Source organism: Scyliorhinus canicula, chromosome 4 (genome assembly GCF_902713615.1).
Source record: "Scyliorhinus canicula chromosome 4, sScyCan1.1, whole genome shotgun sequence".
NCBI lineage: Eukaryota > Metazoa > Chordata > Chondrichthyes > Carcharhiniformes > Scyliorhinidae > Scyliorhinus > Scyliorhinus canicula.
In genome coordinates this window covers 39,768,046-39,784,934 of record NC_052149.1, presented here as the reverse complement: position 1 = coordinate 39,784,934, position 16,889 = coordinate 39,768,046, and the positions used below count along the sequence as shown (strand labels likewise).

General features: G+C 42.7%; 1 protein-coding gene across 1 annotated transcript in view; it reads right to left on the bottom strand.

Annotated features, from left to right (window-relative positions):
- The window catches only part of eif2b3 (eukaryotic translation initiation factor 2B, subunit 3 gamma), a 161,885-nt gene that overhangs the window by 53,815 nt on the left and 91,181 nt on the right, over window positions 1-16,889 (bottom strand). The window contains exons 7-8 of the mRNA XM_038794088.1: window positions 14,508-14,635; window positions 9,977-10,167 (exon numbers count right to left, since the gene is read on the bottom strand). Coding sequence (XP_038650016.1) covers window positions 9,977-10,167; window positions 14,508-14,635 — 319 coding nt within the window. The remainder of the gene's footprint in view (window positions 1-9,976; window positions 10,168-14,507; window positions 14,636-16,889) is intronic.

Here is a 16,889-nt window from a genome sequence, read left to right as displayed (position 1 = left end):
ATGAAATCCTTGATAGTGGACTCTCAGCAACTTCCCTACTACCGACGTTAGGCTCACTGGTCTATAGTTCCCTGTTATCTCTCTACTTTCAGTTTTGAATAGCGGGGTTATATTGGCTACCCTCCAATCTATAGGAACCATTCCAGAATCAAAAGAATTTTGGGCAATTTAGCATAGCCAATCCACCAAACCTGCACATCATCGGACTGTGGGAGGAAACCGGATAATGGAGTGTTCAGAGCTGCATACAATAGCCCAGTATTTGCAATGCCAAAATTTAGCCAAAATTCAACATGACCTCCCTGTTTTATATTATGATCAAAGTTTAATTTGACCCGTTAAAGCTTTTTCTACTTTAAAGTTCTCGATAATACTTGGGTCTCTCTACTCAGCTGCTCTTTTAAAATTGATATGCCATTCAAGGGTTAATTCTTTTCACTTTAAAATAAAATATTGTGTGACACTTTACTATTTGCTAGTCTGAAATTTTATATCCTCTTGCCACTTCCTGTATTATTTCTGTTTGTCAGTCAAAAATCTGGTATCAGCAAATCTTAATTCCATTCCTCTGTGCCAATGTCCAAATTATTTATATAAAAATGGAAAAAAAGGCTTTGAGTACAGATCACTCCTTATACTGTGCCAAACCAAAAACATCCATTTCCCTTTCTGATTTGCTTTGTGTCCCCTCGCCACCTCTCCATTTAGGTAGCTACATTCCTTTTTAATATCATGTGTGTCATAACCATTATATAATGTGACACCATATCAAATGGATTTTCAAAATCCATATAGTCACAGTGCATTCCCATTATTTTTCTGCACTCAAATATTCAACATGTCTTTGAAGTATTTGCAGCTTTCAACGGTTTCATCCAATTTTTTGTTCCAAATACGTGTTCAATATCTCCCGAATTCCTTCATAGCCAACAAGGTATTTGTGAAGTGCAATCACTGTTATAATTCAGGGAACCATGCACATTATCTGTTAGTCATAAACAGCAGTAAGCTAAATTAACATACAATCTGTTTGAATAATGTTAACTGAATAGCAAATATTGGGCAGGACAAACTCCTCTGCTCTTTGAAAGGTTCCATTGGAATGTTTATGTCCAATTGACAGAGCAGATGAATACTTTCAGTATAACAGTTCCTACAAAAGATGACACCTCTGATAGTTCAACATTTTCTTATTAAACAAAACATCAAGATACTCAAATCCAGCTTTAACCCATAATCTACTCACTCAGATTGTTACTATTGAGCCAAGATTGAGACCTAACTGGCTGCATTTCTTTCAAAGTTCCTGTCATTTTTACTCAGAGGTTGTTTGAGAATTGCTAATACACATTAAGGGGAGCTGATTAGCTGAGTTGTCTAGATGTGGATCAGGTTAATGCCAACAATATGGGGTTCGATCCCAATTCCAGCTGAGGTAGAATCAGGGCCTATCCCCTCAAACTACACGGAGTGAAAAAGAATCACAGCACTTTGCTGTGGTTTAGCAAATAATTGCAAAGGACTTGCATTCTGGCAGAGAATTCATGAATAAGAATACATGTTCCCTTCTTCTCCCACACTAGCTGGACACAGCTTGGGTAGCATAATGGTTATATTACTGAATTAGTAATTCAGAGACCTGAAATAGTGATGTGGATACATGAGTTTATGATAGCTGGTGAATTTAAATTAGTTAACTAAATTAAGGAAGATAAAATCTGGAAGCAAAAGTTAGTATCAGTAGCAATGAAACTATTAGATTGTCATAAAACTCATCTGATTCACTGATGTCCTTCCGGGAAAAGAAACTGCTGTCCTTCCTCAATCTGGTCTATGTGTGACTCCAGATCCACAGCAATGTGGTTGATATTTAAATGTCCACTGGAATGGCCTAACACAGTGATTGTCAAACTCGGGGGCGCGACCCGCGAGTGGGTCGCAGAGCCGTCCTTCGCGGCATTCCGAATCGCGTACATCCGCGCGCAACAGTCAGCTTTTTAATAACACCGGCTGCAAGCGGCCTTCAAAATGGCCGGAAACATGTAAAACAAATGCGGCCGCATTGCGCACCTGCGCCCGATCATCGGTGCACACGCGCAGGCGCACCGATGATCGGGCTCGCATGCGCAGTGCGGCTGCATTTTTTTTTACATGTTCGCGGCCATTTTGAAGGTCGCTTGCAACCGCCGTTATTAATAGCCGGCTGCTGCAGAGACGCAGAAGATTAAAAAAAAAAATTCTACCTAATCTTCCTGCCTAAAGGGAGGCAGAGAGCAGGTTACGCCCCCCCGAACGTCGACGTCACGTGCTTTGGGACCGATTGCGATTCCTCCATTTTGTTAGCAGCAAACAAGCAACAGGACAGTAACATTTAAAATGGATCGTTTTGTTATAAGGAAGAGAGAGCCAGAGGTGCAAACAGGCCAGGATCTCACAACTGAACCTGCTGGAGAGAGTGACTCAGGGGAATCCACAGCAGGACAAAGCAGTGTTGGTGTGAGCTGTTCAGAAGAGTCCACAACAGGACAAAGCAGTGTTGGTGTGAGCTGTTCAGGAGGGTCCACACCAGGACAAAGCAGTGCTGGTATGAGCTCCAGGGTCTCTGCTGAACAGCCCATTAAGAAGAAACTGAAATCAGGCACAAAGCAGTATAAAGACGATTTTTTAAGGTATGGATTTATTAATTGTGCCAATGCAAACCAGGATGCAAGACCAATGTGCGTTACATGCAGGGAAGTGCTGGCAAATGAAAGTTTAAAACCCCCAAAACTTCAAAGGCATTTGAAGACTAAACATGGCGGGTTTGAGGACAAACCTCTTGATTTTTTTCAAAGTATGCAACGAGAACTTCAATCGTCAGCTGAAGTCCTCAGCAGAAATGTTACATTGAACGACAAAGTACAATTAGCCTCTTACATGATAGCTTACCATGTAGCTAAAGAGAAAATGCCCCACACTATAGCAGAGATATTAATTCCCCCTGCAGCATTAGATATAGTTTGTACTGTCATAGATGAGAGGTTCGTTGAAAAGTGAAATGCATCCCACTTAGTGATTGCACAGTGGCTCGCCGAATTTCTGATATTGCTGAGAATTTAGAAGCCCAGCTTATTTCTCATTTAAAATCAGCGCCGGCGTTCTCAATACAACTAGATGAAAGTTCAGACGTTTCAGATTGTGCAACTTTGCTAGTATACGTTAGGTATGTTTGGCACAATGAATGTTGAAGATTTCCTGTGCTACCTGACTTTAGCAACCCACACGACTGCCGCAGAAATTTTTGAAGTTTTGAATAGTTTTGTGGTTGGAAAGTGCGGGCACGACTGAGTTCATTGCAGAGGAATCACAAGTGATGGAGCAGCCAACATGACTGGGAAAAACAGCGGAGTTATAGTAAGGATTAAGGAGGCAGCTGGTCAGGACATCATTTGGAATCATTGTTTTATTCACCGTGAGGCACCGGCATAGAAAGGAATTCTATCCAATCTTGAAGTGGTGTTGAAAGGAATAGTGAAAGTTGTGAATTTCATTAAACGCAGCCCACTCAATACGAGACTTTTTGACACTCTGTGTTCCGATATGGGGGCTGAGCACACACATTTATTGTTCCACACAGAAGTACGTTGGCTGTCAAAGGGTCGGGTGCTACTCAGAGTTTACGAACTGAGGTACGAAATCCATGCTTCCCTCCTTGAGAAATTGTCCTCTCTGGCTGATTCGTTTGCTGATGAAACTTGGATGCTAACAATGTCTTGCCTTGCAGACATCTTTTCAATTCTAAATGAACTGAACCTCAAATTGCAAGGGAAGAATGATGATTGCTTTTGGCACTCTGAAGAAGAAATTGAAGCTTTCCAAGAGATATTGAAAGTTTGGCAATTGCGAGTGCGAAGCCAAAACTACTACATGTTTCCCACACTGCTACGACACATCGAAGAAAACGGCATTAGTAAGGAAACTGTAAATGGATTGGCAAGCCTTATTCAGTTGCATCTGGCTGCGCTGATCGACAATTTTGGTCGCTACTTTCCAGAGGAGAAGCTTAAGATTTTGAGAGAGAAGAGTTGGGTGAAAAATCCCTTTGAGTTTGAGACCCCAGAATCAGTTCTTAACGTGTAGCTGACTCCAAATGAAGAAACTGAGCTTATGCGCCTCAGCTGTGACAGCATATTAAAAACACGGCACAAGTCAACGAGGCTGTCAGCATTCTGGAGTAGCATCGCTGAGGAGTATCCGGAGCGGAGTAAAACAAGCATTTTGTTGCTCTTGCCCTTCACAACGACCTACATGTGAGAGGTTGGATTATCCTTCCTCACAAAGATGAAGACACCACAAAGGAACCGGCTGAATGCTTCACCCGATATGCGCATAGCCCTCTCTTCCTGTGAACCTGATTGGAGTGAGATTGTGAGGACCAAGCAGGCTTATCTCTCGCATTAACAGTAAGAGAAAATGGTGGGTTGTGAAAAAGTTTGAAGAACACTGGCCTAGCAAGTCACTCACTTGTTATCAAATTGCTACAAAAATTACTAAGAATAAAATTAGATGGACCACCTGGCAAACACCAAGGCAGCAGACATGACAAATGCACATCCAGCCAAGTTAAACCTGTATTGTCCTCCTCACTATTATCTAGGAACTTGTGCCAAATCTTGGGGCACTGCCCCACAGATTCGTCGACCAACAGCATGAGAGAATCATACTTGGAGTATATACCATTCAGCCAATGTTCTAGACTGCACATCAGTATCGAGAGTATAAGGTCCCCTTCCTGTTGATTCCTTTTTTCCCCTTTATTTTTGCTGTTATCATTTTTTTTTTTTTTTTTTATAAATTTAGATTGCCCAATTATTTTTTCCAATTAAGGGGCAATTTAGCGTGGCCAATCCACCTACTCTGCACATTTTTGGGTTGTGGGGGCGAAACCCACGCAGACACGAGGAGAATGTGCAAACTCCACACGGACAGTGACCCAGAGCCGGGATCGAACCTGGGACCTCAGCGCCGTGAAGCGGTTGTGCTAACCACTAGGCCACCGTGCTGCCCTTGCTGTTATCATTTTGATCCATAGATGCTTAATTGACGTATATCTTTAGGTCGAGCAGGGAAATGAGGAATTCAAAAGTTACAATGTCGTACACTCTGCAGCAGAATTCAGACTTCGTGGCACCCGAGGGATCAGTGGGACTTGGTTCGATTGGTTGGTTGTTGGCCAACAAATTGGCAAAAAGCTGTATTCGGCACAGTAACAGGCAGTGATTGGGTCTTGCCTGAGTGAGATGATTTTCAGAGAGCCCGGGGAAGCAGTTGGAGACCTGGAGACACAGAGAAAAAGACCTGCTCTCTTTCTCCCTTGTGTTTTCTCCAGAAAAGCTGCTGTATTTCTGAAACTGCAGAGATCTGAATGAATCTACAGCGAAAGCCATTAGAGACTGGAAAGCAGAAATCTCGACCTGAAAGCCTTGACAAAAGGTGTGCTAGAAACAACCATCTGAAAAAAAGATTCTTATCCTTTTACGTACTTGCTATTTTATACTCCTCTTCTCCCCTCTGTGTTTGTCTTTTGTGTGTATATATTTTATATATTATATATATATATATATATATATATATATATATATATAGAGAGAGAGAGAGAGAGAGAGAGAGAGAGAGAGAGAGAGAGAGAGAGAGAGAGAGAGAGAGAGAGAGAGAGAGAGAGAGAGAGAGAGAGGGATGGGGTTAGGAATTAGATAATAGTCAACCTGTTGTATTTGCCACATTTTTAATCATAGTTACTGATTTTGATTAACTAGTGCTTAAATTTACAAACCTGGTAACTGTAGTTATTGGGCAGCTAAGGGCCAAAGACTTCAGGTGTTTTCTACAAAATATTTATTAATCCCAATTGTGTTGCAACTCTGGATCAAGCAGGACTGGAATTGACTGTGCATTAGCCCAGTGGGTCGTAACACTAGCTATGTCTTGTTCCACTAGCAGGACAGACTAATCAGAGATGGCAGCACAGTGGTATACTGTTGGGAGGGAGTGACCCTGGGAGTCATCAACATTGACTTCAAGCCTCAAATTCTAATGCTATCGGGTCAAACACGAGCAAGGAAACTTCCTGCTAATTAGCAACTATTGCCCTTCCACAGCTCAGTCAAGTACTCCTCCATGTTGAGTACACTTGAAAGAAGCACTGAGGTTAGGAAGATTACAGTAAGTAATTCAGGTGGGGGACTTCCACACCGATCAAAGAATGGTTTTGTAGCACAACTACTAGCCAAATACAAAGCAACCAGATTGGAGAACACCAAAAGGAGAACACCAAAAGGAGAGAAAAGCTACTTCATCTCACCTGCACTAATCTACCTGCTGTAGATGCATCTGTCTTTGATGGTATTTGTGGAAGTGACTACCACACAATTCTTATGGAGACAAACTCCCACTTTTACACTAAGGACACTCTCCATTGTGTTGTGCGGTCTACCATTATGATAAAAGGAACAGATTCAGCAGTTCCAAACTGAACATCCATGTAACCTCATGGCTCAATTAAACATTATTCTCACTCTGCAATTATCTTGAACCCAGTGGGGCTACTTTGGCTCAGTAAGTATAGTGGAGCATGCCAGGGGCAATACCAGGCATATTTACAAATGTGGTGTCAACCTGGTGAACCTTCAACACGTGGGTACTTCCAAGCTAAAAACAAGAAGCCACATGCCATAGCCAGAGCTAAACAATCCCACATCCAACAAATCTGATCAAAGCTCAGAATCCCACATATGCATTCATGAAGGTGGTGTGGATAATTAAACCACTCATGGAGGGAGATGCTTCAATGAACATTCCATCCTCAATAATGGTGGAGCCCAACATTTGATTGCATAAGAAAAGGCTGAAGCATTTGAAACCCGACTTCAGCCAGAAGTGCCAAATGAACAATCCATCTTGATTTTTTCATTTGAGGACCCCAGCATCACAGTTGCCACTCTTTCACCAATTTGATTCAATCCATGTGTTATCTAGATTCTGTTATAGTGCTGAAAACATGTTCTTTCTTCTCTTAGGCAGTCCCTTGGGGCCAAGGGTGACTTGCTTCCACACTAAAAATTAGTTCTCAGGTAAATGAGAATCCAATGCGCTACAGTCTCTGTCACAGGTAAGGCAGACAGTGGTTGGAGGAGCGGAGGTGAGGTGCCCGGGTTGCCACGTCTGTCGACGCTTGGCTTCAGTTTTGCTCTCGGCGACAGAACTAGAAGTGTTCAGCTCGATCCCGGATGCTTTTTCTATACTTTGGGTAGCCGTGGGTCAGGGATTCCCAGGTGACAGTGGGGATGTTACACATTTTAAAGGTGGCTGTCCTCGGAATGTTTCCTCAGCCCTCCTGGGATTCACTTGCTCTGCCAAAGCTCGGAGTAGAGTGCTTGTTTCAGGAGTTTTGTGTCAAGCATGCGAACAATGTGGTCCACCCAGCAGAGTTGATCGAGTGTGGTCAATGCTTCGATGTTGGGGACGTTAGCCTGTGCAAAACACTGACATCGGAGTGCCTATCTTGCCAATAGATTTGCAGGATCTTGTGGAGGCAGCACTGGTGGTAGTTCTCCAGGGTTTTGAGGTGTCTTCTTTGCATAGTCCACATCTCTTGAGCCATATAGGAGGGCTGCACTGTAGCCCTGGTCTGAAATCCTTGGAAACTTCATTTTAAGGGGTGGAAGATGCCTGTGCACAAGTTCTTAAAACGCGGGATGGCCATTGCAAACCATCTATCTCACAGACTTGATGGAGAAAAGGGGCCAATGCGACTGGAAACCAGACTCCGCTTTATGGGACTGGGATGTACAAGCACACAAGCTCCTACTGTCCTTCTCCGACTGAAAACTTGTACTTCAGAAGTAACCTTAGCCACATCTCTGTCCAATCTATTCCAGTAGAGCTATAACAATGCATTACCTGAGCAAATGGTAAATTGGCCAAGTATGTCCTATCCACAAAAGATAGGACAAATCTAATCCAACCATTTACAGCCCCCATTGGTCTACTCTCAGTTGTCAGCAAAGTGATGGAAGGAAGCATTGACAGTTCTATCAAGCAGCACTTGCTCATCAATGACCTGCTCACCGATATTCAGTTTGAGTTTCGCCAGGACCACTTGTCTCCAGACATCATTACATTCCGGACCTAAACATGGATAGAAGGGCTGAATGTCAGGAGTGAGCTAAGGGTAACTGCCTTGACCGGAGTGTGGCATCAAGGAGTCCAAATAAAATTGAAGTCAATGGGAATCGGGAGAAACTCTCCATTGACTGGAGTCATAATTAGCACAAAGGAAGGTGACTGTGTTTAGAGATGGTCAATCACCTCAGCGCCAGGATCCACTGCAGTAATTCTTGAGAGTTGTGACCTAGGCTCAAACATATTCAACTGCTTCTCTCCATCATAAGGTCAGAAATGAGGATATTCGCTAATGACTGCATGGTGTCCAGTTCCATTGCAACTTCTTGGATAACAAAGCAGTTGGTTTCTGCATACAGCAAGAACTGGATAATATTTCGGCTTGAACCTATAGTGGCAGATTACATTCACGTCACCCATGTGCCAGCCGATAATCCCTCTCCAAAGAGATACTAACCACTTCACCATGTCATTTAATGGCATTACCATCACCGAATTCTCTACTAATAACATCCAGCGTGCCCATCATTCAGCAGAAACCTAACTGGACCAGCTAGAGAAATATTGTGGCTACAATAACAGGTCAGAGGCTGTGTATTCCACGATAGGTCAGCCTACTTTCAATTAGACAGGTGCAAATCCCATCGAGGTTGTGTCTTGCTGGGACTCGGCAAGAGTCCAGGTTAACTATTATCTATAGCCATCTGGGATGGCCACTTACAAAGGATCCTGGGAAATATGGCCACTTGCAAAGGATTAAGGGAAATATGGTCAACCCAGGATTCAGGCGCTCAGAGCTTATGTATTTTGGCAACTCAGATAACTAGATGCTATTGAAATCCCCAGCTACTTTGCATTCTAATAGCCCATTTCCCCAGAACAAAAGACCTGTACTCAGGTAACAGATACGGAAACAGACTCATCGGCGCCACTCCCTTTGCTCAGGGAGCCCAAAAAGCCAAGGTCAATGACCGCTCACGACACGCCCTGCTATCAAGGCACCCGCCCCTTTATTGGCAAAAATCGAAGGCAGTAATCGAAGCCTGCCAAATTATTTGGTCCAAAGCTAAGGACCGCCCAAAAGAGCGCAAAACCCCAGAAGGATAAAGAGAGACACTCCATGTGTTCAGTCTCTCTTGGCACCGATGCTCGGTTTCTCTTGGCCCCAACCTACACCTAAAACCAAGTGTAGCATCACGACCAGAAGACAAGTTCAAGACCAATGATCGCTACCAGACGGGTGAGCCCAGCAGAAACGAAGTCACTTCTCCAGACCCAGCCATGCAAGATCCAAACAAAGGCCTTGTTCCTCTGCAAGGAGCCGGTTGCCTGAAGCTAAGTATAAGTTATTGTAGTTGTTAGATGTAGTTTAACTTGTAGTCTTTTATGTTGCAAGTCGAAGTAATCCTTGTGTATAAATAAACTATCTTTGAACTTGAACTGACTAACTGGTTGTTTGGTCTTTGATCGATATCCGGTAAAACCTTGTGATGGTATCATTTGATACCTGGCGACTCTGAAAAGCAATATCATCATTAATAACTGTCATATCAGTCTCCAGTTAAAAAGAGCAACACAGTGAAGCACCTGGTTTATGTCCCTATACTGTTTAAGTAAATTCTACTCCCACACATTGCTGAGTTTAGTTAAATGTCATCCAAGCTTATGGTTAAGAATATATTTTCAACATTTCACCTTCCTATCTCCCACAACATATCAATGATCAGCAACAAATAATCATTTGAACAATCAATTGTTATCCTCTTCATGGAAGGAAGTAGAAATTGTGATTTCACTATTAAGATACACTTCTTACCTGTCGGTTAGCTTCAATGTATGAGGCTAGAGTATTTACACGATAGCAAATCCCTTCCTCCATGATATGAACATAGCAACGGAGTTTGGTTCCGTGATATGGATCATTCATATCTCCATGGTGGTCATTCCAAAATGATTTTTCTCTGGCTAATTTCAGAAGATCATCCTCTTTTGCATAACTGAATATATCTTTAACAAACAGATAAACAAACCTGTAAGTACAATTAATGCTGAGCAAAATGACTGCAAAAGAAGTGAAGTAACAAGTTGAACAAAAGATCATGCAACTATGAAGATTCACAACACCAGTGATCGTTTTAGCATGAATTAAAGTTCCAAAACTGGTGTGTTTCAATAGGACTGATAATTCTATACCAATTTTATCTACGTTATGGTCAGGTTTGTGTACTGGGCACTGCTGCCCCACGTCGCCGAGGACCCGGGTTTAATCCCAGCTCCGGGTCACTGTCCATGTGGAGTTTGCACATTCTCCCCGTGTCTGCGTGGGTCTCACCCCCACAACCCAAAGATGTGCAGGGTAGGTGGATTGACCACGCTAAATTGCCCATTAATTGGGAAAAAAAGAATTGGGTACTTTAAGTTTATTTTTAAAAAAGGTTTGTCTACTGGCACTGCACTAACTGGTTAATTAGGGACAGAGCTGAAGCTAACCAAATATATTTGACATGAACTTATCATAAGCAGGTAAGGCAGTGGATGTTGTCTATATGGACTTCAGTAAGGCCTTTGACAAGGTCACTCATGGCAGACTGGTACGAAAGGTGAAGTCACATGGGATCAGAGAGGAGCTGGCAAGATGGATACAGAACTGGCTAGGACATAGAAGGCAGAGAGTAGCAATGGAACGGTGCTTTTCTGATTGGAGGGCTGTGACAAGTGGTGTTCCTCATGGATCAGTGCTGGGACCGTTGCTGTTCGTAGCATATATAAATGCTTTGGAGGAAAATGTAACTGGTCTGATTAGTAAGTTTACGGACGACACAAAGGTTGGTGGAATTGCAGATAGCATTGAGGACTGTCAGAGGATACAGCAGGATTTGGATCGTTTGGAGACTTGGGCGGAGAGATGGCAGATGGAGTTTAATCCGGACAAATGTGAGGTAATGCATTTTGGAAGATCTAATACAGGTAGCGAATATACAGTGAATGGTAGAACTCTCAAGTGTATTGAGTCAGAGAGATCTAGGTGTACAGGTCCAGAGGTCACTGAAAGGGGCAACACAGGTGGAGAAGGTAGTCAAGAAGGCATATGGCATGCTTGCATTCATTGGCCGGGGCATTGAGTATAAAAATTGGCATGTCATGTGGCAGCTGTGTTCAATTCTGGTCGCCACGCTACCAGAAGGATGTGGAGGCTTTAGAGGGTGCAGAAGAGATTTACCAGGATGTTGCCTGGTATGGAGGGTATTAGCTATGAGGAGCGGTTGAATAAACTCTTTGTTCTCACTGGAGCGAAGGAGGTTGAGGGGTGACCTGCTAGAGGTCTACAAAATTATGAGGGGCATAGACAGAGTGGATAGTCAGAGACTTTTTCCCAGGGTAGAGGGGTAAATTACTAGGGGGCATAGATTTAAGGTGTGAGGGGCAAGGTTTAGAGGAGATGTACGAGGCAAGTTTTTTTTACACAGAGGGTAGTGGGTGCCTGGAACTCGCTGCTGGAGGTGGTGGTGGAAGCAGGGACGATTTGGGGCGTCTTGACGAATACATAAATAGGATGGGAATGGAGGGATACGGACCCCGCAAGTGTAGAAGATTTTAATTTAGACGAGCAGCATGGTCGGCGCAGGCTTGGAGGGCCGAAGGGCCTGTTCCTGTGCTGTACTTTTCTTTGTTCTTTGTATCATAGAGAGACTTCCATCCAAATTCAGTTTTTATGGAGAAAATGAGACAGTGTTTCATCCCCTAAATATACTTGATCAAATCAATTACTTACAAAATGGGCAGATATCAAATGGAGTTCCAAAGTGCAAAAAGGTGTTTCATTTTAAAGTAATTAAAAGAAACATATAACATAGTTCTTAACTCTAATGATGTCCTTACAATTTCAGTTTTAGGGATATTGCATTCATTCAGTTCCCTCTGAACTACTCTTGGAACAAAAAGTTACCTCTTCCAAAAATGTCAAGAAAAGATAGTTTAAAAACCATGATGCTACAAATAATCATAACTCTCAAGTTGCTGTTTCTTTTAGAAAAATGTTGTGACCAAGGGAAGGATGATGTAGCTCCCCAACTCCAACCTGCCTCCAGATTATAGATTAACACGATGAGATAATAACCCAACAGCACTCTTTAACTCTCCCAGGTTTTACATGGAGCAAGAGGCTCGGATAACAAGTGGATTACATGAAAGGACACTGTTGCAGTGTGGTCAATTCAACTGGAATTAAAATACTGGCCTAGATCTGTTAGGTTGAGTGTTTTGCAGATTTCTAGCTCTCTAGCTGCAGAGTATTTGACCTGGTGGGGCAGGAGGCATCCTGCTCTGGTTTAATTGTTTTTGAATTACAGATTTTTAATTGATGAAGGAACAGTAACATTAAGGATTTTACCATTTACTATTGTGTACTTAAGGTATGCACGGAAGGAAACACGCAAAGATGTCAGCTTTTGAAATAGAGATGCACTCTATGCCATACAACAACACTGCTTTCCAGTAGTCCACAAGGAGGTTACAAGGGAATAACCCATTCTAAGGGAAAAAATTGCCTGCACTGTCATCCGTAATTGAATGACTGACATCAGGAATTTACTCTGCCATTCAATCTAAGATAGGGATATAATGTTCCTCAGTTCTGTTCTTTGGAGTTTCTATTGCGAACCGAACTAAAATTATGATCTAGAATCAGGAGGAATGACTCACTGTAATGTCAACTGGTAAAAGACCCTGTGAAATGTCAGCCATGGTGCATGATTAAGTAACTTGGACATTCTGAATTCTTGCTCTGTGTACCCAGACAGGTGCTGGAATGTGGCAACTCGGGGCTTTTCACAGTAACTTCATTGCAGTGTTAATGTAAGGTTACTTGTGACAATAAAGACTATTTAAAAAGATTATGAATGGATTCGACCTGGAACTATAGCTAAGCCCCTCTGCCTGAAGCTGTTAAAGTATTGCATAAATATTGTAAGCAGACCTGGACAGTAGACTTTAGTTTAATGTGACCATTTAAGGGATATTCACTATGGTAAACTAACAAGTTCAAAACGTCATTTTGGACTAATATTGGGCCAGCTAAGTCATTTTTGTATTCGTCACTTTATAGTCATTCACATGTATTACTTAATGAATGTGTGGAAGCAACCAGTCAGCAACAGATGATCGAATAAGTAGTGAACCTCAATGCAGAATTGAAGGAAAAATAATTCATCAAATAGTTATTAAAAGGGGGCGGCACGGTAGTGCAGTGGTTAGCACTGCTGCCTCATGGCGTTGCAGACCGGGGTCAATTCCAGCCCCGGATCGCTGTCCGTGTGGGGTTCGCACATTTGCCCCGTGTCTGTGTGGGCGTCACCCCTACAACCCAAAGATGTGCAGAGTAGGTGGATTGGCCACACTAAATTTCTCCTTAATTGGAAAACAAAATGAACTGATAACTCCAAATTTATAACTTAAAAAAGTAGCTTTTAAAAGGCTGGATAATATGCGAATGTATTAATTTGCTTCTGCAGCATTATCTGTGGTAACATAGAAAACGCAGCGTCACTGTCCATGACAGTTTGAAGCAGGAACAAGAGAATGATTCGAGGCTCGTTCAAATTCAGAAAAAAGAAAGATCATGAAATCATCCCAGAATCCTTCTCAATGGAACAATGTGCGTAAATAGCCAAATCCAATAAAATGATCTGGGCGTAGCAGGTGTGACTGGTGCCAAGGGGCTGATGCCAACTCACCCGTGCGGCCTGGTGGAAGTTGTTAAGCTTCTTGCGGCACTTGGTGGCAGTCCTCTTCGTCACACTCCCCATGCTGACGGCTGCTGCCACTGCCTCCCAGGCGGTACTGGCTGACCCTCTGAGCCCCTTGGGGAACAGGGTATCCCGCCTGGACTCCATTGCGTCCATCAGTCTGGTCAAGCTGGCATCCCTGAATCTTGGAGCTGGTCTACGCAGTGATATGGCTGTGTGCTGTTTGGGGTCTGCTCTGCGGGATCAGTTTAAGTGTGCTCCTCCTCACTAGCAGGGAGCTGCCTGGCACGGTCCCACCAAATCAGCTGTGGCACAAGTCATTTGCAGCACAAAGCCCGTGGAGCATCATTGCCCTAATTAAGATTGGATACCGGTGACGGCCTCGCCGGGTCGGCTGTCAGGGATACACCCGGTATTTCCCGCTTGCTACCATACTTCGAAACCTTTCTGTTAGATCGCACCCATGCCTTTAAATGAAACTAGCCTTAGAATAAAGCGGGAAAAAATGATAAAATCTATATTTTGATTTTGTGTAGACTGAGACTACAGCCCTGCTATAGTTACAAAACTCGTTCAGAACAAAACACAACTCTATGGACTAACCTATAGATTTGGAGTCCCTCTTCTGATCTTCACTGGCATCAGCTTTAGAAAGCTGAGAAGAGCACGGAGCAGAAAACTGCTTTCGGACCAGATATGGAATCAGCTCACCCCGGATTGACATGAAAGACCTTTGAAGAAGAAACATTATTACTGATAAGTAAGAGTGCCCTGCACAGTTATTATGGTCTGTTGCCACAGTACACTGAGATGGTGTGCAAGGAGTCAATATTTACTGCAATATTCCCACAGAGAATGCCTCAATTATGGGCTGCTGGGATAAAGCAGTAAACAGGGCAGGTTGATGAGTGGAAGATCCTTCCTTACAGGGTTGGTGCAAGCCATTCCCTCGTAACTTAAAGTGGCAACAAGCATTGGGAATAGTTTGACACAAAGCTGGATAATAAATAAAGCAGAATGAAACAGGTTTCACCTGATAGTTAGGTAATGAAGAATAGAATAATGGAGATAAGCTTTTATTTGCAGACACAAACTGCACAGCTGCAACAGCCTAGCCCTTCTTTTAGTCACCAATGCCAACCACCTGAATTAACATCCAATTAATATACAATTAACACATCCTGCATGTCCCTTGAAAGCCAAGTATAAATATAGTATTAATCAAGTTAAATGTAACATTAAGTACACTTATGCATCAATGAGCAGGCATGTCTTGTCGCGATAAAACAGTCATATCATCATTAAGTCATACTAACATACAGAAGCAGCCATTCATTAAGTATCCTTTTTTCCATTCTGGTATACACGGACTCATTTATCATGAGCAATGTTTGGCCCTGATTTTGATATACTGCTCAGTTTTAAATGGTTAACAATCAAGAGCAAATCCAAGAAGAATGACGATTTCTAATACCACAGAATTTTTGTAGATCATTTTACTTAATGCATCTTTCATTTCCAACAATGCAGCACACCCGCATTACAACATCAAAGTGGCAACCTGGATAACATGCTCAAGTTATGGTTTGAACTCACAACAATGTGACTACTGGGGTAAGCTGCACTTGCAGAACTATCCATAGTTCCAGCTGGCAATCTGAATATGCGTGGGGAGCATTGTAATGATAACAACCCACAGCAGCGGAGGCAGCCCGCCAGCGGGATCTACTGGTCCTGCTGTTGTCAACGGGATTTCCCGTTGCCTGGAAACCCGTGCGCCAGTGTGGGACCAGAATTTTGCGCTGGTGTGAACAGTCAGTAAATCCCACGCGACATCTGCTATTGTTTTTTTTTCTTTAAATAAATTTAGATTAGCCAATTATTTTTTCTAATTAAGGGGCAATTTAGCGTGGCCAATCCACCTACTCTGCACATTTTTGGGTTGTGGGGGCGAAACCCACGCAGACACGGGGAGAATGTGCAAACTCCACACGGACAGTGACCCAGAGCCGGGATCGAACCTGGGACCTCAGCGCCGTGAGGTGGTTGTGCTAACCACTAGGCCACCATGCTGCCCACATCTGCTATTGTTTTAATGTTAGTGCAGCTCCTGTTTGTTTCAAGTGGTAGTTTCCTGCCAATATGAAACATCCGTATAAATTGTGCGAAGCACAAAATGGATGGAGCTCTGAACTGATTAGTCTTCAGACCTATTTCTATATCATTACACCTGATAAATTATGTTGTGTCTTACAAATAGAAATATGATCACTATTTTACTTCCATGAATCTTTTTGTTTTGCACATTTGAAACTTCCAATTTGATCAGGTTATGTGCTTCCACAATGGTGTGAAAATATAATGTGAGAGGTGAACCATGAAGGTCGAGACGGTCTGAGATTTGAACCCTGTATGTTGTTGAATTAACTAATCTGAGCTGGGGTGATGGGAGGGAACTACATTACCCTCAGCAGTCTTGGATTAGGCAGTAGAATTTTATCTGAAATTGATCTTTATCTATAGGTTCTTCTGACTATCTCTCATGTTCCATATGATGCCAGTTCTCACTGCTGGGGGTCAGACAAAATCAAGGGCCATCAGGCAGCTGTTCTAAAGCACCAGATCTACATGGTCAGGAAAGGAAAGAAAGGAAAGGAAGCTCAGTAATTTATCAATCTTGGAGAATTATAAGTATGAACCTTCAGTCTATGTCTTTGTGGAGAACCATTTATGAAAATCTTTTTTTTAAAGTATTTTTATTAAGGTTTTGCAGAATTTTTTATAATAAAACAGTAGTAACCATAATAAAACAAACTAGAGTGAACATTGACATAGTGCAAAAAGAAAATATACAATAATTAAATAGACATTACCCCATGCGACCCAGTCTTCCCACACCATCCCAATGAAGCACTCCCTCCCCCCCCAATGGATTGCTGCTGCTGCTGACATTTTAATTTTCCCCGAGAAAGTCGACGAACGGCT